This window comes from Amyelois transitella, chromosome 6 (assembly GCF_032362555.1).
Source record: "Amyelois transitella isolate CPQ chromosome 6, ilAmyTran1.1, whole genome shotgun sequence".
Taxonomy (NCBI): Eukaryota; Metazoa; Arthropoda; class Insecta; order Lepidoptera; family Pyralidae; genus Amyelois; species Amyelois transitella.
In genome coordinates, this window is record NC_083509.1 from 4,733,443 (window position 1) to 4,756,859 (window position 23,417).

At 37.0% G+C, this 23,417-nt stretch overlaps 3 protein-coding genes across 4 annotated transcripts in view; 1 reads left to right on the top strand and 2 right to left on the bottom strand.

Annotated features, from left to right (window-relative positions):
• The window catches only part of LOC106131251 (neurogenic protein mastermind), a 26,995-nt gene extending 12,800 nt beyond the window's left edge, over positions 1–14,195 (top strand). For both annotated transcript variants that reach the window (XM_013330273.2, XM_060944594.1), the window contains 7 exons: positions 1,087–1,836; positions 7,025–7,154; positions 9,703–9,837; positions 10,133–10,450; positions 10,622–10,724; positions 11,646–11,721; positions 12,309–14,195. In XM_013330273.2, coding sequence (XP_013185727.2) covers positions 1,087–1,836; positions 7,025–7,154; positions 9,703–9,837; positions 10,133–10,450; positions 10,622–10,724; positions 11,646–11,721; positions 12,309–12,608 — 1,812 coding nt within the window. In that variant the 3' untranslated portion in view covers positions 12,609–14,195. The remainder of the gene's footprint in view (positions 1–1,086; positions 1,837–7,024; positions 7,155–9,702; positions 9,838–10,132; positions 10,451–10,621; positions 10,725–11,645; positions 11,722–12,308) is intronic.
• On the bottom strand, positions 13,827–18,685 carry LOC106131253 (tetraspanin-33). The gene is made up of 5 exons (XM_060944595.1): positions 18,623–18,685; positions 17,974–18,192; positions 16,937–17,119; positions 15,361–15,555; positions 13,827–15,042 (listed from the first exon to the last, which is right to left on the bottom strand). Exons 1-5 carry the CDS (start codon positions 18,683–18,685, stop codon positions 14,722–14,724), a joined length of 981 nt encoding a protein of 326 aa, XP_060800578.1. The 3' UTR covers positions 13,827–14,721.
• A 364-nt stretch (positions 18,686–19,049) lies between these two features.
• On the bottom strand, positions 19,050–22,589 carry LOC106131252 (elongator complex protein 4). Its single transcript, XM_013330274.2, has 7 exons — positions 22,297–22,589; positions 22,131–22,166; positions 21,863–21,978; positions 21,370–21,616; positions 20,631–20,905; positions 20,118–20,352; positions 19,050–19,178 (listed from the first exon to the last, which is right to left on the bottom strand). Exons 1-7 carry the CDS (start codon positions 22,403–22,405, stop codon positions 19,087–19,089), a joined length of 1,110 nt encoding a protein of 369 aa, XP_013185728.1. The 5' UTR covers positions 22,406–22,589; the 3' UTR covers positions 19,050–19,086.
• Positions 22,590–23,417: the final 828 nt, after the last annotated feature.

Sequence of the window (23,417 nt, forward strand, 5' to 3'; positions counted from 1 at the left end):
ATGAACTCGCATTGTCTCGTGCAGCAGCCGCGCCGCGCCGCTCACTGCGGCGACCTCCGACTGCGCTGTTTTCATTTTATAATTATATGTATCTACATTTTGTATTTTATAAAAACCTTTTGCACATTGTCAGAATCAAAAGTCCAGTTAGAAAAATTGTAAATCCCCAAGAGTATCTCTCTAAATAGAACCAATATATAATATCTTATAGGTTTCGTAATAGTGTTAATTTAGGCCTCTAACTGAGTAGGACTATCATGTGGAATGCTTCATATCCATAGTAGTTCAGGTCTAATTTCACAGAGTAATGGAAATTTCGCGCTAGAGCGGCACGCAGCAATAAAACTTCTTAACCCTTTTCTTACTTCGCCCATTGGCAGCGACTTTTGGGCGCTTCAAAGATATTTGTTTGTTTTCCTGTTTATAATTCATCAAGTTCTTGACAATCAGCGGCAGTGGTAACACCGCACGTGATGATTGAGATATTACGCTGTACGCGACACGTGATTCAATCATTAAATCATTTTCTTACTTAGTTGCATGGTGATGATGGTATGATACAATAGAATCTATACACTACACACTTATAATTACTTGCTTTAATACCGGATTCCATTTAAGTACAGTTATTTTGTTTGATATTTTTCTATGAAGGTGTTATTTTGAAGAATATTTGTTTCTGTATTTGGTTATTTTCTCCTCAAGATATAAAATGCCAATCCTTCCAAAAACGTCATGCCTCTGATTGTTACATCATAGACGCTTATAGTTGTTTTGCATTTAAAGACAGAGGTCTAGCTAGCATACATGGTTATAACTGACTTAATTCCCAAACGGAAGAGCACCTCGCACTGTCCGGATATTAACCGTTGACGTGATTTTCACTGAACTACCGCGGCACTAATTTTCATTTTGACGCTGTTATGTAGAATTTCGTTTATTCTGAATCTATTCATAAATGTATAAAATTAATAGATAGATAGAATACCCTTTATTGCCCATTAATTTTAAATAATAATAATCTCTTCCAGGCAACCACTTAAGAAAGGCTAAGGGTAAGAATTCTAATGTAAGTTTTTGTTTCAGCAACAAAAATTCGGTTGCGGTGACTATGAGCCTCCAGCTAAAATACAATGCACTGGAGGAGCAGGTGGGGGCGGCGCTGGAGAAGCTCTCACCAAATTCTCAGTGGAGATCGTCCAGCAGTTGGAATTTACCACGTCTGCCGCCGACTCCCATCCTCAGCAAATTTCCACCAACGTTACTGTGAAAGCCCTAGCGAATGCAGTGAAAACTTCCAGCTCTCCACCGCCGCAACAACCACCGCCCAGAGCACCTTCTCCCTTGGATTGTGAAAGAGAATGCAAAGCCGAATGCAAATCAGAAGTAGCCGATGACGAATTCGTCGGCCTTGACGAGTGTGCCGCCGCCCTCGAGAGGGACGCAGCATCCGCTTTTTCGAGCCTTGCCGATTTGATCGGCGAAGATGAAGGTGATGATGCCTTCGAGCACTTGATCACTGAGATATCGGGCTACTCGGAGTTTATGAAGGACTTTGACCTGGATGGGAGTAAATTGAACGGCAGTGGCGGGTTGGGGTTGGAGCCTTCAGAGGGTGAGCCGGCACCGAGACCGTACGGAGGCGGAGAGATGTCCCCGGCGGCGCAGACCCTGAAGCATATGGCGGAGCAGCACCAGCAGGCGGCGGGCGGCGACTGGGCGCGCTACCGCGGCTACGCCGGCTACCGCCCGCGGCCCGCGCCGCCGTCCATCGACCACTTACACATGTCGCAGCAGCAGCAGTTGCATTTATCGCAACCCCACCACAACCTACAGGTAAAGTATCATTTAATATTTAGTGCCATCTTAAAAGTTTAAGTGTTTCGTGAATACTTCTTACGCATTATAAGCAGGCCGTACGCGATTAGCGATAAGTAATATAACAAAGCAAGACATCAACACTGTTATAAAAATAGTGATACCGTAATTTGAAATTTCAATTTTAGCTATGCGAGGAATTATTAATTTAAGAATTAACTAAAATCATTATACCGCATTATGCACTGATAGCAATTTTAACACATCAAATATTTATGTTGTCCCAAATTCGTCATCCGCAAAGGTGAATGAATTCAGTTAGAATTAATCAACTTAAAGTTTTCGCATCTCCACCTGTCCGCACGAAGTTTTTTATTGTTCCAAACTAGTTGCGTTTTCATGTAAAGTTTTCAATGAGTTCGCAGTGGTTCATAATTGCAAAATCTGGGACTTAGAAATCTTTAAATTTTGACAAGGTATTATAAAATAGTTAGGAAATTGAGATTAGCAATTGGAATATTCTTTATTGGGCTATTCATGACGCGAAAGGACATAAAAAACATGGGAGTCTGGGATAGTATCGACCGGAGCGGGAGTGCGCGCGCTGCCCGCCCACTGAGGGTCTCGCGAAGGGCTCCGGCGTACGGCGATGTCTCCGCATGTTGTCTCCTTCTATGGTAAACTGCTTATTCGATGTAAACATAACGGGTTAAATATTTTAGATTTTCAAAAACAATTTTGATAAAAGTGCATGCAAGAAATGTATTAATACCTACGTCATACGTTCATACGCCCTATTAAATTAATTTTCCCGCTTATTTAAAATTCATTTAGTCTTTCAATGCCTTTAGTTGAAAACTTATGTCTACTGTAGAAGGAGATAAACTTTCGTTTAAACATTGATTCCTATAGACACATTTTCGTTGTATCCGTTTCGCGTTGATATCACTGAATAGCTTTACAAAAAGCTATCTTATACCTAGTTAATAAAACACGTGCTGACAGTATCGAGGTCTGCGATCGTACAGATGTGCGATCTGCCAGACCACATGTTCGAATTTATTAAAACTACGACGCGACAAGGGCAGGGCAAAAATACAATAATATGAACGGACATGGAACATTATTGTACTTGTAATTATTCAAGGTTAACGCTATATGTGGAGTCCGTACTCCGTAGCCAAATTATCATCAGATAAGATTATTTCAATTAATTCGTTTCATGACGTGTTTGCCCTGCTCGAACATGGGCTTCTTGATCTTCCTTACTTTTGAAGTTATTTCGAAACAGTTATATACAATACAGATTTTTGGAATTGCATAATCATCAACGCTAAATTTTGCTAAAATACTTATTAGCGCCTATTTTGAAAATTTTGGCATTCAAACAAGTTATTTAGCCGAAACAATTTTTAAATGTGTAAGCGACAATGTTAATCATACGGAGTGTTCTAATCTTGGTGTTGGAACAGTCGAAGGCAGGGGCAGGGTGACACGGCCGATGACATCAGAAGTATCTGAATAGAATAAAAAGAGTGCTCTCGCCTGATTGCTTCCTGTACACCACGTGTCCCTTTCACCCGCTCATTTGCCATCGCGCCTATCTCCACGATGCAGTAATTAAAAAGGTTCTACTATACATATGATGTAACGGTTATGTTGCATTGCACGACACAATGTACCGTTTTAGGTAGTAAATGAAATCTCTTACACGCTCATTGATATCGATTTTGACGATGAGCTAACAGGTTATCTTCCGCATAATTAGTGGCACTTTAAGTAAGCGTCTGGCTTTTTATACGTAATTCATATTGATATTATTAAAAATTCGTTATTTTTTTTTAAACAAATTAACTAAACACTGTTGAACCTTCGGGAGTTACATAAACTACTATTTTTGTTTTAAATAGGTATGTATGATAGAAACCAGCTTTTTTCATTACAGCGGCTCTGAATAAAACCTTCACCGCTCTTTTCCTTGACATATTCCCCTATAGAAAAATGGTTCTCATTTAAGTATGCCCAGAAACAAGTTAAAGTTACTGTTAGTAAGTTGGAATCTTTATTTTTGCTCCGTTACCTTTAACACCGGCAGCTTTCGTGACGTGGAAGTAGGCGGCATTGACGCCGGTACGTGGGACGATGTGCTATTTTTGTATGTTCACAGGGGACTGAAGTAATGCCAGGACCCGTGTACGTCACGATTTTGATTACGGGCAACGTATTGGGAAATTTAATCAATATTGTAGATCGGGGGTGGATCCATTGATTTTTTTAACCTTATAATATAAAATTTAGAGGCAGCATTTTTTTAGGATTCCTTGGGTGCTGCTGTCAATAAAAGTATAACACTCAAAGAGTCATGGTTTAATTTGTGCTGTGCGCGTGATGGATAAACATAATATAAACTTAAGCGCAGTACCACTAGAATCGCAGACTTACAAAATTGCGGGTTTAAATCGAATTCTAAACCGTTGTTGGTAGGATTAATTACGAGCTACTAACGAATTAGAGATAAGGATAAGCACCATGGTGGTGCCGTGTGGTTCCCGGCACTAATACAAAGAAGAATGAGATCACTCCATCTCTTTCCCATGGAAGTCGTAAATGGCGGCTAAGGGATAGGCTTATAAACTTGGGATACTACTTTTAGGCGATGGGCTAGCAACCTGTCACTATTTGAATCTCAATTCTATCATTAAACCTAACAGCCGAACGTGGCCTGTCAGTCTTTCAAGACTGCTGGCTCTGTCCACCCCGCAAGGGATAAAGACGTGAATATATGAATGAAGGAATGAACCACGGTGGTTTGACAGCAAAGTTTTAAGTCGCTTTCGTCAGGTTTCCTACTTGTTTGTTTGTCAATGGATGCGGAAATGAAAATGTTTCATTAACAGGAATCTTGTAGGCGTCTGTCCAGGCGTTCGTACTCAAATGGCACCGGGGGCGGTTGGGGTGGCACGGCTACGGTCGATTCCTTTTACCCCTGTACCGCAATATACGCTTTTCAACGTTGTATCGTCTTAGTCTGGTGGCAATCCATGTATAACTAAATAAAACTCAAGAAGTGAAAGAGTCCAATACTGAGTAACTTTGTGGTATTTTAACATCATTTGCTCTTGGTTGATGCCAATTTATCTCGCAGTGATTTTTGGTTGTAAAATGTGCAATAGTGCCCATCTCATAATCTAAAGCACACATGGTTTTCTTTAAATTTCACGCTTATGTTTCATACATCAGATATGTTTCCCGTTTCGAAAAACACCTTACAAAAGTTACACAATGACATTAATGTACCATTACTCCTTTCCCAAAGTCGGATATTATACATTGAAAATGAATACTTAGTGTTGTTTTCTTCATAATAACGAAACATCATTCAACCACTTATATCTCGTTGTCATATTTGCTATTTATTTGTAATTCAAGTTAACCGTGTCGATTGTATTCTCGGGAACTTCTTACCTGCGCTGCCAATCCCCGGATCATTTGAAAAAGTGATGCGCGACCAGATAACAGAGGTGCCGTTAGCCCGTCTGGCTTTACAATACGGTTTAGCGGCCGAGCACGCATATTCCACTTGTTTGACGTAGAACAACAAAAATCGCGGCTGAACCGGACGGCGGACGGGAGGCGCGCGGTGCGCCTGTTCCTCGAACAGGTTTTAGGCACGTCGTCTATAAAGGCCTAGACTCATGAGTTCGTGTTGCACATTTCAGTATTTGTTTAAGCATGAGTTATGAATTTTATTAGATTTATAATGGACATCTCATTAGTTCGGTCTATTTTAAATGCAACTACCTGTTTACCTGTAAAAAAACCAAACTATATAAAGATGTTATCCAAATGTTGTAAAGTTGTAATGGTAGGTAATTGACATTCGATTCGATTTTAAATATTGTAAGGCTTCTTAATAAAATACAAACAAATCCTGGCACTGGTTTACACCGTGCTGTTAGTAAGGATTTGTCCGTGCTCTAGTGTTTCCATATGAAGCAGATGTCATGCAATATGTCAGCAGTGTACAGACAGGCGTGGCTTTGAGCAGCCTTTGTCTCTGCAACAAACTTGCTTATCTTTGTTAATTAGAGCACCTTGGCTATGTATGTTCAACTTGCAGGTATACATAGTTTAAACTGATATTCCCCGGACTTAAATTTTTTTATAGTTAATAGTTTGGAGTTTTGATTAATTTTAAGTCATTGCATAACGGAGATTACAGTCAGTTTAGATTTTGTAGTGCTGTACTGAAATGAATCTCATACAACTATATTCGCCTTGGATGAAACCTACTTATAAACTATCTTTTAATAAAAATCTAATACTAAGTATGTTTATTTCTGTTCCATGTTATTATATACTTACGTGCGAAAGACCACAAATATATACATTATCTAACTACGTTTTAATTATTCGGTTCGCAATAACAGGTTTTGTACGTAACAAGTATTTCGTATGTTGGAAAAACAAAAGATTCCGCTACTTAATAAAACAGTCGAATAATTTATCGAAAACAGGCAAGCAGATATTAAGTGTTTTATTTTAACATTGCTTTTATATTTAGCTGTTCACGAATGTTAACGCTACAATGTACTTATGTATAAAACTGATTTATTACAAGGTTATGCAGCAGTCTGATAAATGTCATATGAAACCATAGAAAAACTGCATGCAAAATATGTAGGAACGAGATTGTCTCAGACCAGTTTCGTTGTATGTACATTTTACATTGTGCGGATTGATGTGTCAGTTCGTAGCTTACTACACACAGTTTAAGATACTAACACATTTATTTATAAGTATAATGACTATAGTTATCTGCGCCTTCGCTTGGGAAAAATGAATCCTATGTTTGAGAGTTTGAGCTCGGGTCGAGAGCTACTTATCGCCAAAATTCATAAAAATCTGCCCAACGTTTTACCCATGAAAGCAAAACACACAATGGAACATAGTATCAGGCTTCCATTTCGTCTTAACGCAAAGTCAGATCGTGGGGTAACTCCCGTCTGCGTACTGGCGTAGGTAGGTAAGTTAGATTTTTCTAACCTTTGCAACCTTGCTAAGGAACTTGCCCCATATTGAATTATGATTACATATCCACTATAAAAGTATTAAGTATGTACTATGTATTGCTAAAGAAATAATACTGGCATCATGTTAATTTTTTACAAAATATTTGACATACCTAAATTTGTTTCGTGTACAGGTGTCAGCGGCTCAACACATGGCGGTGAGCGGAGCGGCGGGCGGCGGCGGGCACGTGTCAGTGGCGGCGCACCAGGGCATGTACGCCAGCTTCCAGCACCAGGGCACGCCCTCACCGCAGCATCATCAAGGTATCTACCGCCTCTTGACACAGACATAATAACTTGTTCCCACTAGTTCTGCTTTACTGACTTTTGTAAGGGTTAGTCATGTGGACAGGATGAATGAAAGAAGGTTGACTAAGCAAATATACAAAGAGGGCGTGAATGCAAAGATTTAGACGGACGTTAAACAAATCGGGCTCGTCCTGGGGAAAGGTCAAGATTATATGAAAACTACGAGCTTGCATAAACAGAGTTTTGAATGTGGATAATCGAGAAAAGTATGCATGGATTATGGCAAGTGGAACGATGTAGTCTCTGCCTACCTCTCTGGAAAAGAGGTGTGATCTTATGTATCTTTGTAGTTCTACTTTACCGTAGTTACCATAGCATCAGTTGCGTTTGCGTCACACCGCGCTGTGTAACAAACTTATGCAATCGCCCCGCTCGTTGTAACCATCGGGCTCCAGTTTACTTGTTGTTTGTATGTTTTCTACGATTCGCAGTTACAAAATTATACCTCTCTTCATAACTTGCGATTCCACATTTTATTTACAATTGTGAAAATGTTACATTTTCGTCTAAATTGAATTTAGCCTCTGTTACTTTGTGTACTTAGATTACGGTTTTATCAGATTTGTAACTTTAGTAGGTACATAAAATAAAATGGCCAAAGATTAGTGAAACAGTGACCTTAATAAAATAAAGAGTAAAATGGAGACTTTCAGTAGAGAAAAAAACATCTTACATTACTTTAAAAAAGGAGGATATCGATTAAAAAGCAGGAGCCAGATGATAATGTTTTGGTTTAATACAATGTCTTATTTATAACAGCCAACGCAATGTGAATCAAACACCGGCAAACAAGGTTGCCGAGAATAATTGAGGTGCGATTGCGAGAGAGAACGGCAAGGATCGATATAATGGAATTATAACGCGTACGAATTTACACAAGTAGATTATTTACTCAGCAAACATGAATTTGCTGTGTGATAGATTTTTTGCTAAAAGGGCGAGTTATGATGACTAATCGGGGAATAGGTATTAATAAGCAAGACCATAAATAAGCCTTTTAAAAGCAAAATTATCTTTTCCGGCGTCCAAAACTAACTACAGGTAGGTAGCACAAAACAAAAAAAAAACAAGCTGAAACTATCACAGAAAATATTTGGCAATAACGGCATTAAGTTTAGGTATATCGGTTTGCTCTACACAACTAACACAAACGATGATCACATTACTCGCATCTTACTTGTGTGAATGTGTACATGTGAAAGTATATCAACTTTGCATATACCTCGACGTAGTCATTCCAATGAAATGCTGATGATTCAATTCCGGTGCGGAAATATTTTTGTGTCGTCGTTTGTCGCTAGTATACATCGCTCACCGTGTTTTGACCTAGCGATAATGTTATTTTGGCAGTTTAATTTTTATTGTAAATTTATTTCAAAGTGATTATCTATATATATATATAATATAACTAATAATGGACTATGAATTAATATATTAGCATCACAAATTGCATGAAAATTAAGCTTATCAGCGCAATGTTGAACCGTTAAATTGTAACTGCGAAACTGATTTATGGATTTTTGTACGGTTTTCATTAACAGAAATGAAACTATTTATGAGAGTCAATCTACTATGCTCTGGCTTTCAGAAGCTCTGTTTTCATTCAGATGTAGTTAGAAAAGTGTAAGAATAGAATTTGAAACATTATTTGAAACGTTAGAACCACTAGAATTTGAAAGTAAAAAGTCAGGACGGGACCTCAGTTATAAATATGTAAACAATGCTGGCCAACAAGCATACTGATATGTGCACTATGGTTGAATAAAAATAATATTACATATCGCGTGCAGATTTTATATTTTTTCTTCACCGTTTCGTTACAGTGTTCTCGTATACTAAACCCTAGAATGTTGAATTGCAATTGTTTTTGGAATAAGATCTCTATGTTGTTATGTTAAGAGGCATGCGGAGTGCAATATAATTGTAGCGGTGTGTGGCATGAGCGAGCGTGAGGGGAGGGTGCCACTAGAGGTTGACGATCGGCGAGAATGCGCCAAGTCGCGCGCCTCAGGGATGGATGACATAGATTGACGTGCTCCATAGTTTATACATTCCATTGTATCTTACGTATTATACATACCACTTTTAAGATAAACCGATAGAGTTAAAGCTACGGTGTGCTATTTAAACACTGTACCCATGCTCTAACATAAATGTGATTGTGATAATAGGTACCATCGATATGGGAAAAGGTTAATAGATAAGATTAAAAGATACAAAGTTTATTTGCATTAATGACAAGTAACATGCGATAATAAACACGCACAATATATGCACTCTTATATAACTGATGTCAACCAGTTCTTCGTTTCTTTAGCCTAATTTAATCTCTTTCTAGGTCTTCGCTTCAATCAAAATTTTCTGCATAAAAAGTAAAAGTAGTCTTATGTTATACCTAAAAGTTCAAGTCTATGTATGTGCTCAAATTCATCAAAGTCGTTTATATTTTTCTTTAGTCAAATATAAATAGAATTAAAATTTGATTTCTTTTTTATTTGAATAGGAAACGGTTGCGATAGTTACTCGATGTCGCAGTCGCAGAGCATTAACTTCTCTCAGGGCATGCGGCCGCGACCGCAGGCCCCGGGCTCCGCCCCGCAGGCGCCGGCCCCTGGCCCCGGTCCCCAGCAGCCGCTCGGTGAGTCATCATATTACCACAAATACACTGTTCATGCTTTTCAATGATTGCTTATCAATGCTTTTAGGATGAGGAAATAATGATTGGGTTTACTGGGCACATCATGCAAAAAACCTTTATCATATAGTGATTTCGTCAGGAAAATCATGATCAGCCCTGATATACATATTTGTAATGGAAGTTGCAATATCGTAGAAAATATACTGAATTTCAGATGCGTTGACATCGAATTTTTAATATTCTGAATGATGTATCTAATAATCTTCAAGCATGAACTAATTCTCAACATTTACAGGCGTCGCAGCAGCGGGCCTTTCGAGGGAGCAGCAAGCGAAAATGTTGCAACAACAACAACAGCAAATGTTGCGCGCTCAACAACAACAGATGCGGCCGCCGCCTCCAGAGTACAAGGCGCGATTCGTAGGAGGTCCGGGGGGAGTGGTGGGGGGTCCGGGCGGAGTGGTGGGGCCGGGAGTGACGGGGCCTCGTCGCGCTGCACCAGCCCCACCGCGGCCCTTCCCGCCGCACGCGAGGCCGTACTCGCCCGAGTGGCGACATGTTCTCATGCAGCAGCAGGCGGCGGCTAGGCAGCAGTTCCCGCATCATCACCAAGGTGAATATAACTGCTTTCTAGCACACATATCCTATCACATCTAAGAGTAGAGGTGGCGCCAATAGACACAAAATCCTTAAAAGAATAATTCCAAGTTTATAACCCATTTCTACATTATAACACAAATAAGCATTTATAAACTTAAATAGACCTTAACATTACTTTTGTCAGGTTTCAACATGGGTTCAATGAGCGGGGGCATGACTCAGCAGATGCAGTTGCAACAGGCGCGGTTACAGCAACAACAACTCATGCAACATCAGCAACAACAGAGGTATGTTATTGTTTATCCTTTTTTTTGCCACGGTTGCTATAATGACATAATGTCAAGAAAAGGTTATTTGAGTGTAATAAAAATATACATTTCTTTTATGTCATCAGGCTTTATATTATTTTTTTGGAGCGATTTGTAATAACGCGAGATAAAAATATTGCATTATTTTAACAAAATCCGTCTCCGAAAATTAGGATTTTTTATGCAGCTGTCACGTGGCTAAAAACGACCGTGATTGGCTATTTCTATTATGACGTAGATTACGCATAAACAGACTGTTGATCGATACGTTCCTTGATGTTCGCTATTATTTTTCAAGATTTTATCGCTCAGTATTGCTCAGATAACATAGTTATTTAATAACGGAAACCAATTTCGAGAAAGCTGACAGTCGAAACCTACCAAAAGTGGACGCAATAATGGTTGGCGTCTTCTTCAAAGACAATCCAATTTTTATTGTTGTATTAGTGCATTGAGGTACTGCACAACATTTATAGGAACTCATTTTAATAATTTTCATACATTTTAGATAACACAAGTTAAATAAAATATAGGAAAATCAAAACTATTCGAAACACCAACAAGCTCTGTATGATTATTTATGCGAAATCTACGTCACTGCATGCCATGGCCGCCATATTGCTAAAAGTCGCGTTGTGGCGACATATTTCAATATTGCATTTTCTTTTTCGATTTTTTAATAAAATAGCTAAAATAAAGACAGAAAAGTATTTTTTAGGGCTCCTTATAAACAAATAAATACCCAAGATAGTTATTAGAATTGTTATAGTAAATCAGCCTTAAAAATGCATACGGTGTAAAAGTTGACCTGCTCTTGACCTCTACATATAGCTACGTCTTAAAATGAAGTATTATGAATATCCATTACTTAATTAAAATATTATTGTTTTTTTTTTGCAGAACATCTAATCAGCAACAGTCTCCGATGTCACATCTAATTATGCAACAGAATCAAATGATGAATGTGCAAGGACAGGTAAGTGGTTGCATAATATTAGTTTACAACATACATATAATCACGTCTATATCCCTTGCGGCGTAAACATAGCTAACGGTCTTGAAAATACTATATATTCAGCTGTTTAAAATTAATAATACCAAATGAGATTCAAAAAGTGATAGGTTGCTAGTCCATCGCCTAAAAGAAATATCCCAAGTTTGTAACCCTATCCCTTAGTCGCTTTTTACGGCATCCACGACATCCATGGGAAAGCGATGAGTGGTCCAATTCTTTTTCTATTGGTACTTACCGGGAACCACACGGTATTATTATTATTTATATTATGTTATATATGTGTATTGTTATTATGAATATTACTTGATATAGATATTTAACTGTTTATAAATAGAACTTCTGGTACAATTAAAACATATATATTCAATAGCGTTTGCATACACATTTTGCTCAAAAATGTGTAAGGTTTAGATAAAAATCTTTAAAAAAATATTTGCTGTGCTTGCAAAAAGATGCCTTTTTATATAACTTGGTTATAATACTTAACTACTTGGGCGGAATTTGTTTATAAAGAATATGTAATAGTTATAATTTGACATTAATTTCAGATGCCAAATATACACATGAGTCAGTCGCAAAGCATGTCCATGCAGCAAGGCGGCATGTCGAGCATGGGCGGCGGCATGCACTCGCAGGGCAGCGCCATGCCGCAGAGCATGATGCCGCAGAACGGCATGCAGTCCAACCATAGTTTCCCTTCGCTACACAATTCGTCTTCCTTCACGGGACAAACTGCAGAGTTCAACCTGGACTTCCTCGACAATATGCCTTCCACGGACGCAAGCAACCTTACCGCACAGGAACTCCTCAACTCTTTAGACAATTCCTTTTTGAATGATATACTCTAAAATGACCAATCAAATAATTTTATTTGAAGTCGAGAAACTCTCTTTTGAATGGATTGGAGGACATTGAAACTGAAGTGCGACCAATTCATGTAACGACCAAAGTTATCAAAGGAATTTAACATCAGAATTTAATGTGCTTAAAAGACATTTATAGTGTACCTATCGTAAATTTTTCCGAAGTTCTTTTGTAAATATTTTATTGTAATTTTAAGATGTTTGTTCAATATTATGATATCAGTGAGTGATACGGTCTGTTCAAACCACAGACTGCGAGACTATCAAGAAGCGAGTAGACTAATGTATATTTATTGCTGATATGATAAGTTATGGGAAGGAATAAGAAAGCACAAAAGACAATGATCAACTATTTTAATTATTTAATAATATATTCAAAGAATTTGGCCAATAAGTTATTTTTTACTATTTTATGACTTAATCTTCCAACTCAATAGTTTGAATGTATTAATTTTGTCTGGCCGTCCACTACAGCTCTGCGGGCAACCATTTGGGACTTGTTAACTTTGTACTGTGACACGTTTTTGGTTTCAATTTACTTTATAGCAACAAAAAAAAATATAGTGAAATCTTAAAAGCAAACCAAAATTCTCTTTTTAGTATCCGATAGGCTGGTGACATACATACGTTGGAACTCTGATTCAAATTATTTTGTAAGGCAGGAAACTTATCCGATATCCATAGATTTGTATGAATTTAACTATTTATTGCGATTTCGTATGTATAATTCCGGTCTAAAAAGGTTGCTCGTAAGGTGAACTTCCGCCTGGGAATGGCCATTAACCAATTTAGTTTCCTTTTATTATAGTTCAAATGTTATATGTTTTATAGTAACATCATTCCTGTACCTAAGATAAAGTAGATAATACTGTGATGTCGGTCTCAATGGTCAATAGGTAATATAGAATCAATTATTATAAATAGAAAATAAATAGACTATTGTTATTGTTAAGGATCTCATGTATCATATAGATGGGTTCAGGGATTCTGGATATGTAGAATTGGTTTTGCTTCCAATATGGAAAATGATTAGTAATATTCCCGAATGTATTATTCCCCCACCCATAGTTTCCCTTATGATAATGGGCTTCTATTTACAACAAAATTATTGAAATACAAATTGGTTGTCAAACAACTGAAAAAAGCTTACTTTACGACATTAATTCTGATGCAAAACAAAAATTTAAATTTTTATCACCTAAATTTGTGATACGTGACTAACAAGAACAAATTAACTGTAGCAAACAATTTTTCTTAAAATTTACTACGATTGTGGATAGCAGAGTACTTACAGTAAAGTGCGATTTATTATATTTAGTTGGGATCATGTAAGAGATTTTATAAAAATAATGTTCAGAAATGCCAGATCTTGTAAAGCAAGCTTTTTAAAGATTTTGTATTAAAATTTATTGAAAATATATATGTATATAGTAACAAAAGTATACATTACCAGCTCTCTGTTAAAATAATAGCTGTAAAACCAATTGTGAATGATAGCGACATTCCAGAGCCATTGTTAACAATGTTTTTAACTTTAGGACCAATTTTTGATCATTCTTTTGAAATAATATTGCATATTACACAGAATATTACAAAAGTATTTTTATTTTCATACCTATGAACTAAAATTAACATAATTTATGAAATACAAAATGAGCATTATGATACGTATGTGTATGGAATGCGTACGAAGTTAAATACTTCAGAGAAAGAATTATAGCAATGTTGTTACATGACGTGAAATTATGGCACATTATTTTAAAGGGTTAAGTATTGAAAATAAATAATAAGTTAAGGAATAGTCAATGCGATCTCTTCATCGTAAAGCATATAGTGATTGCGTTCCTCTAGTTTGCCACTACACTTGATGCACCTACTCGTTCTTGTTGCCAATTTGAGACGAAAAATGAACACATAATAAAAACATTACAACACAACAGATCCATATTCAAAATGAGTAAAAGACGTATGATCTAGCCGATTCAGTGATGTTATAATAAAATAATCACCACATAATTGAATCGGCTTGATGTTTGTACAAATAATCTGAAAACTTCTCTAATTTTCTCTCTAAAGCATTTATCTCCGAAGCTAATTCTCATACCATTTCGTTGGGCTTACTATGGAAAATTCGGGGGTTTCGCACTCGCGGGCTGTAGAAGTTGTTAGGTTGTATGTACTTAGCCGTTATTGGTTCATCGTGCATTGCCATCTTGCTTTCATAGATGTTCTCATTAGTATTATTGTCGATGGATTTCATAACAAAAGAGCGGATCTCTTGTCTTCGTCGCTTAAGGCGGATGCAGGAGAAGACGGTACTTAAGAGAATGCCAAGTTTAAATACAGCCGTAACGAATAAGCCCAGCATGAAGATCAAATATTGCTGCTGATACCATTCATCTAGTCTATCAAGGCAGCCCTGTAAGAGAAACAAAATAAGAGCTTGAAAATGGTACTTTAATAAAGTAAAATCAGAATTTGATGTATATTTTAAGATTCAACTAATTAACAGTCTCGGATCGTATTTATCTGTAGGTAGCGACCAATTTCCAAATTCATTGCATGGGCATGAAAGTCTTTGGACTTTTTCAGATCAAAGGACTATGTACTGCAAAACAATCGCGCGGGGTCTTTGTTCATAAGAATGTTAGAAACTTCTTGAGAAAGGTGAGGATTCAACAGGGATTAAAACCAAGAGGAAGGAGTCTTTATAGACTTATACTGTAGGCGTAATTACTGGCACATGTCGGAACTTCGGATCGGCCGTGACCTCCTGGCAGCGCGTGGTATTCCGCGGCACTGGGTTGAGGTAAGACCGGTGGGACTGCACGCAGCAGCTCAGCGGCACGGACAACCCGCGCGGGCCCAGGCGTCGCAGCTGCCAAGCCGACATGTCGTAGTTCCGGCTGCTCGTCATACCGCAACATTCCAACTGGAAATTAGTACATACACCTTAGATACAGTCAAGCCCCATATCAAGTAACCTTTAATGTAACTCTATGAGGCGGTCATAGAGGCGAATTTGTATTGTACTTATTTAGGAGGTTGACATGCTGTTGACAGTACATAAAAGACAAAACCAGGGGGACATGTTCATCCTTGTAGTCATACTTTTATGACAAACTAGTATGACCACAAGGAAAAAGCAACTAAAAGTTTCACTAACATCAGCGCACAGCTCTAATTTATATCAGACCCAGGTTTATAAACCTGGGCCTTTTACTTGAGATGTAAAATTTTGCAAGAAGGTTCCTCATGTGGGTTAGATGTGCTCTAAGGGACTTTTTCGAAGGGCTGTAGGCAGTATCCATCGTTACCAACTCTCAAAAATATTTATCCTTTTACTAAGTCAAAACCCCCTAAAATTGCTTCAATTATTTGAAAATCCCCCTAAAAATATATCTTATTAAAATAATATGTATTAATAAAAGTAATAATATATACAATAAATATGTAGTAATATGTATTGATTTTCTTTATTCATAAATTATCTAATACATTATAAATTATATCAATTTCTTCTGAAGAGTCCGCATTTTTTTAATCATATAGGTATATTGCCATTACATAAACTTAACATTTTTGAAGATGAATTAGATCATTCCGTTAGGAAGCAATACTGCCGATACTAGTCATAAGAGAGTACTTAAATATAGGACATAATTACACTAGATGTCATCCATTTCGTAGAAGTGGTTAAAATATAATAAATATATTTGAATGACTATTATTGGATTGGATTGAATAGTTTTATTATATTCAGAATAACAGAATATTATATATTCAGAGCACCCCTAAAAAATCCCATCCTACTTATTTACTACATAAATTTGGGGGATCATCACTAGGTTGGGAACCGTGACAGTAACAAAAAAACTTGATAATTATATAGTCATGAAATTCCTACTTTCTATAACAAGTATAGTGTAGAAATACAAAAATCTATCTCTATGCCAAATTTCAGCTGTAGGCTGTCAGTCAATGTAACGTTGCGGACTTCGTAATTTAACTAGTTTCGTTACAACAAACCATATCGAGTTTTAAAATGAGACAGCGCCATCTAGTAACAAGTGTTGATAATATTGTCTCGTGTAGAGTTGAGACTCAACAAAGGCGATGATGTAGTGTAGCGCGAACTTTGCGAAACAACATGCGGGCGGAGCGTGTGACCCACTCACTAATACTATTTTTTCCCACATGAATGAATTTATTTTTAAAAGGTAGCCTTGTCTTTTCTCAAAGAGGTGTTTGATTAGAGGTATCTCTACGAATTTAGGCGTAAAACCATTTGATTTTTTTATATCTTCACTCACCTCAGTCTGTGCAAGATCTACCGCGGCAGTAAAGTATTCGTAGTCTGGCAAAGCGTAGTAGGTCTGTAGGGCTCCAACTGCGCCACCGTGCGCGTTCTGAAGCCCGAGACAGCGCGGCCATATCGACGCCAGCACGCCGCCCGCACATTCGCACATCAGAAGGGATAGCACGACCAGGAAATACTGGAAGGAACAATCTATCCAGTTAAGATACAGCCAAAGACACAGTATTTCTCAGTAGAACCATTATAAATTAAAAAAAAACGTAATATCTACGTAGGTGGTAGGTATGTATATAAGTTATCCGTCCATCATCCAGGGCTGCACATATTGATATTTTTGTCGTACAGCCGCGACCCTGGTGCATTAAGGGAAACCTAATCTTGGCTAATGCATAGTTATTGCACTAAGAACGCTATTATAGGACTGATGATTACCTGAACGATAAAAACATCTGGCTTGAGCTTGGCACAGGAACCTCGTAAAGAATTGTAGTTTGATTTGAATCTAACCTAAATCAAAATTCAATACACTCTGTACATAAATCTATTTAAAATTGCCCATCCATAAAAAAAAATCATATAAGTCAATTAACCTGAACAATGTATTCTCTTGTCCACATTTCTATTCTAAGTTCGGATATCAGTGAGGTGACGTTGTTGGGGAAAATGCTGCAGTGCAGTGTGTTATCGCTTCTTCTGCACTGACGCTTTGGAAGCGGCAGTAAACGTAGTTTTAAATAAATTCAACCAATGTTGTGAAGCCAAAAGATATGACAATTATTTAGTGATATGAAGTATCCCATAATAATGAATAAAATTTTTGAATTTTAATGTGACTAGGGTAAGTGCTTATTCCCTTAGTCGCCTTTAACAATGTCCAAGATCCTATTCCAAAGCACCGGGCACACGTTGCTGTTCCTGGCACTTTATTCCAAAGATTTTTTTTTAATTTATCAGTTGCATTTATCTAATAATTATATCGATACAGGCCGAAGATATAACACATGTACCCGTATTATAGGTACATTCACTTACAAAAGTCAAGATAAAATATCCTGGCAGATACGTAGCCCAGCAGCCGAGAGCGGCGGTCGCGCACATGAGCAGCCCGGCGGCGAGCAAGGCCAGGGCTAGGAAGTAGAACGGCGGCTGGTCCAGCCCCGCCTCGGGAGACGCCAGCAATCGCGACAGGAGCACCCGCTGGGTGTCGCACAGCAGTAGGAAACCGCACACCACTTCAAAGAAACCGCAAGCCTGTTGATATAATTCCGCGATGTTGAATTCTAAGAATTCTTTGCGATATCCTTTAAACTATATAAGAATTCTTTGCGAAATCCTTTTAGAGTTGCACGCTTTTTATACTTGATCCAAGACTTGACTTGTAGAACCGTTGTCTTATTAGCATAAACAAATAAATAAATAATTGAAATTATTTTCTGTTCTACTCAAAATGATACTAACTTCAATGTAGCTAGAAGGAACACCTCTCCCAGCTTGCAATAATATAATCTTTTTAAATTAATTTGACTTGATCCTATGAATAATTAAAAGTTTGTTGGCGTTAACTAAACATTACCTATGGTAATAAATCTTTTTTGGTGTAATTCACACAAACACTAACAAGTATTAGGTATTTCCTAGCTTTTAATATTAAACTTAAAAATAATGATAAATAGGTACTTACAAAGAAAATAGTATTGAAACATCCATATAAAACTTTAGCACTTCCCATTTTATTAAACCTCATACTCAAAGTCTCATCTCATCAGAATTATTTTATTTCACTGCTATGAGTTAATTTTTACGAAAAAAATTAGATGTGGTCACTTCAAATATTGCGAGCATGTGAACAAACAATAACACAGTGAATAGATTCGCCGGTTTTAGGGAGATGCGCTCTGCTGAGCAGGTGGGGTGACTAATAATTAAGGCAGTTTTGTTTAAAATTAATGCATGAGTTACTTCAACATAAAAATGTGTGAATGCAAGAGAGCAGTGTTCTATTTTAACGATGCATGGCGCAATAGGGACAGGTGAATTAAACGTGCCCACTTTGTTTAAAATCATTTTAACGACATTATAACTCACATGTAGTTAAAAATATATTTCATTTTTTAAATATTAATTTTATTTCTTAATAGTATTTATTTAAAAATCAATATCTTTCTTCTTAAATCCACCACAGGTAGGAGGAATAGCGGTTATGTCATCTTGTTCTCTCTCACTGGTCTCTTGAAGTTCTGAAACAAAAGGCAAATGCAAACCTTAACTAATGATATTCCCATGTTGTACCTTAATATTCACCATTTGTCTAAACTGTCATCACCACCATCTATCCGATCGTACCATACAATTTATTCAAGGTTAGATGGCAAAAGAAGCATATTTGTGGTTAAATCTTAAGACGCATTTGTAACCGCTACATCTGCGTCAAATACAGACGAGCTTCCGAGAGATACCTTACCAACATGTTGTCCTATACAAGTGATAGATTATTGTTCCAAGAAATAAAATACTTAATATAATATTACTAATTATAGTTTTAAGAATTAATTCTTTACATATTTAATTTTTAATTTTATTTGTGCCGTTTAGTTTCTAGCATTTTAATAGCATCTTTTTTCCACCACTATCATAAAAGTGGACTAACGGAAAAATTATCTAGTGCACGCCTCCATGCAGGTCTAGTATTGAAGAAAAAACATAGTGTGTGCCAAGTGCAGATACTCTCTTCCGTGCAGATAGTAAAAGCCAATAAAGAGAAAGTCTAATAAATTTAGGATTCTTCCTTTAGACTATGGGCTAGCAACCAGTCACTCTTTGAATCCTAATTTCCCATAATTAACCACTCAGGCCTTTCAGTCTTTTAGATTTGGCTATCGTCTACCCCGTAAGCGATAAAAACGTAATTATATGTATGTGTACTGTGGCGATATCAATAAGCTACAAGTCTCAAAAATAAAAAAGTAAAATCCCGCGACGCTATAAGGCAAAAAGAGCGAAAAACCTGAATCGCGCAAGCAAAGATTTCACGGATTGGAGCAATATTATACAACCTCCGACACAACATCGTCGGAGCCGCGGTCCCCCAGGCATAACACATAGCCTGCCGGAAGATCTTCCCTTTGGTGGAGGTTGAGCTTAACTATCGCTCCCGCTATAAGGCATAAAAAATTTACCTGGAGGTAAGTGCAATTTTTCTATCAAGAACTTCTTTCTCTTGAGTTTAAAAGCCAAATCCAAACTTGGAGGAACAAAAGGAACTAGTGAGAATGGTGTTGACAATTTTGTTATATGAAATAGACCATGATAGTCTTTATAAACTGGATTTGTTTCTTTACTTGATCCTGTAAATGACTCTATTCTCACTGCATTGTCTATTGAATAAAGGAGCCGCTTCATAACATGGTCATCCTGAAAAACAGTATCAAATATTAGGATAAAGTAAGAGTAAGATTGCTAGTAACTGAAATACTACTGGTACATGTGTCATATAACTATAAAAGTTTTTACAAGTAAAATTTTGCTGAGTAAATATTTCAACTTATATTAATAGGGATGTAAGGTTCCCAGCACTTGAGAATAGGACCACTCCATCTCTTTTTCAAGGATGTCGGCTTACTAAGGGAAAAGGTACATGCACCTAGTGCAGGCTTCTATGCTGGTCTGGTAGTAAAAAAACATAAACTTACATCAAACAGATGGGACGGTATACTGATAAATGCAACTGCATTTGTGTCTCTTAGCATCACTCGGAGACAGTACATGAACTTTATCAAGTCTTTACCATAATGATTCCTCTCAGAAGTTTCATCACAGTCTAAGGCCATCCAGATAGGGGATCCTATACTTTGGATGCTTATCCTTAGAAAATTTTTGTTATTTTTCTTGCTACTTTTATATTCTTTCTTTGATAAAACCTTTTGTATAGTTGTTAACAGTGTGCTGTAAAGGCTGTTTTTAAAACCTGAAAATTTTCAAACATTAGGTATGTGCATGTGGTTCCCGGCACCAATATAAAAAAGAATAGGACCACTCCATCTCATTTCCCGTGGATGTCGTAAGAGGCGACTAAGGGGTAGGCTTATAAAATTGGGATTCATATTTTAGGCGATGGGCTAGCAACCTGTCACTATTTGAATCTCAATTATATCATAAAGCCAAACAGCTAAACATGGCCTGTCAGTCTCTTCAGGACTGTTGGCTCTGTCTACCCCGCAAGGGACATAGACGTGAGTATATGTTTGTATTAAGTAGAAATAAGGTAAGGCATTATGAAATCTAGGTTTATTATTTGGTAATTGCAAGTAATTTTAAACAGTTGTCAATTCTGTAGTAGTAGATGAGGATTAAAGGAATATCAGTTGCGGGTTTAATTATAATCATGTAAAGATAAGAGTTTTGAAAAGGTATAATTTCATTCATACATACCTTTTACTGTTGACTGATTTATATTTGGATCACAATAAGTTATATTTCGCCTATTTACAGTTTTACTGTCAATGTGTTTGCTCAAGTCGAAATGATGACCAAAATTAGTGTTACTGCCAAAAGAAGACTCAACCCGACTCAATCCTTCATATCTCCAGGCTATCTTCATTTTATCAATACCTTCACCAACAGAAGAAACATCATCATCTTCTAAAGGTTCTGTAGTGGGTTGCGGCAATTCATTTACCTGATTTAAAAAATCATATTTATACATGTGTATTAAATAATGATCCATCTACTTCCTGGCTTTAGTCTCTTAACTCCCATCTTAATGGTTACACATCCAGCAGCATGAATGTGCAGGTTTCCTCATTGATTAGTATTCAATTCTGTGCATAATATAATGTGTTTTATATTGTGCTAATTTTAAAAATTTGTTGTTTAAACACAAAAACATGAAGGTGAATAGAATAAAAATGAAATAAGTGTTTACGATTATTGCTGGGTCCTCGTCAGCAGATGCTATAAACAAGTCATGTTTACAAACAATGCCTTCAGCCAGAAAATACTTTGTGAGCACTCTGCTGTAGTTCCCCAGCACATCTTCCTCTAAAACAAAAAACAAAAATAATAAGATAAATGGGGTGAGTTTAATAGGCTTAACCAAATTTTATACATTTTGTTAATCAAATATGTTGTGGGTTTCCAAAAAGTTAACCTAAAAGCTTTCCCACAATAAGTTAAAAAAAATTGTTACTTACCTATGGCAAAAATACTCGAAGCTGGTAAACCACCACCTGCAAAAAAATGGAATACAGTCATATTAATAACAGCTTGTTTACAGTCAATAAGAAGCCTGTGTCCGATTTTCATTTTACAAGTCGGACGACGAAGTTTATAAGTAAAAGAGAATTAAAATTATTTCACCTGTAACGTGGTCCAAGGATGGTATTCCTGATGATGTAAAAGGTAAGTTATTCTTCAGTTTTGTACCTGGTAGGCCACTCTCAGAGACATTATTTTTATGAAAACTCATGATATCTTTTATATTTCACAAGACGCCAAGCGTTTTAGACAGAAATTAAGTTATATAAATAAATGTAATAGAAAACTTAATGGAGACTTAGATTAGAAAGTAAATTTAAATATGACTGCGAATAAAATAAATATCACAGAGAATATAACCAAACCAATCCGAGAAATAATGTACAGTACACTAGTGTTGGCGATCGATAGTCCACTATTGAATCGATAATCTATCAATAGTTGAGTTAAAGCAATAGTATCGATAGACTGTCCATAGTATCGAATAACTATCGATAGTAACGTAGCGGGAGCAATGATTTGGTTCGACCGCCACCATGCCTGGGGAACCGCGGCTCCTACGATGTTGTGTCGGAGGTGGAGGTTGTATATATGCTCCAATCCGTGAAATCTTTGCTTGCGCGATTTAGGTTTTTCGTTGTTTTTGACTGATAGCGCCGCGTCATTTTATTTTTTATTGTTGTGACTTGTGGCGTATAGATTTTTCCACAGCATCAATGTTGATACTATTGTACCAAAGTGAGCTATTATGAGTGAGCTATCGACTGCATCGAACGGTAGATGATTTTCGATATTATAAACGCAGACTATGTTTTCACTTAGTTTTAAGCGAAATAACTATTCTGGGGTTCTAAGAGATGGGAGTTCCAAAAAAAAGGAAATTAATTTAACCGGGCCTGCTTTACAATTAGAGTTTTATCGATTTCCTTCCTTTTAGTTTTTATTTGCTTTTTAGGTTTTAAACATACATACATACATACATATGATCACGTCTTTATCCCTTACGGGGTAGACAGAGCCAACAGTCTTGAAAAGACTGATAGGCCACGTTCAGCTGTTTGGCTTAATGATAGAATTGAGATCCAAATAGTGACGGGTTGCTAGCCCATCGCCTAAAAGAAGAATCCCAAGTTCATAAGCCTGTCCCTTAGTCGCCTTTTACGACATCCATGGGATGGAGATGGAGTGGTCCTATTCTTTTTTTTTTTTATTGGTGCCGGGAA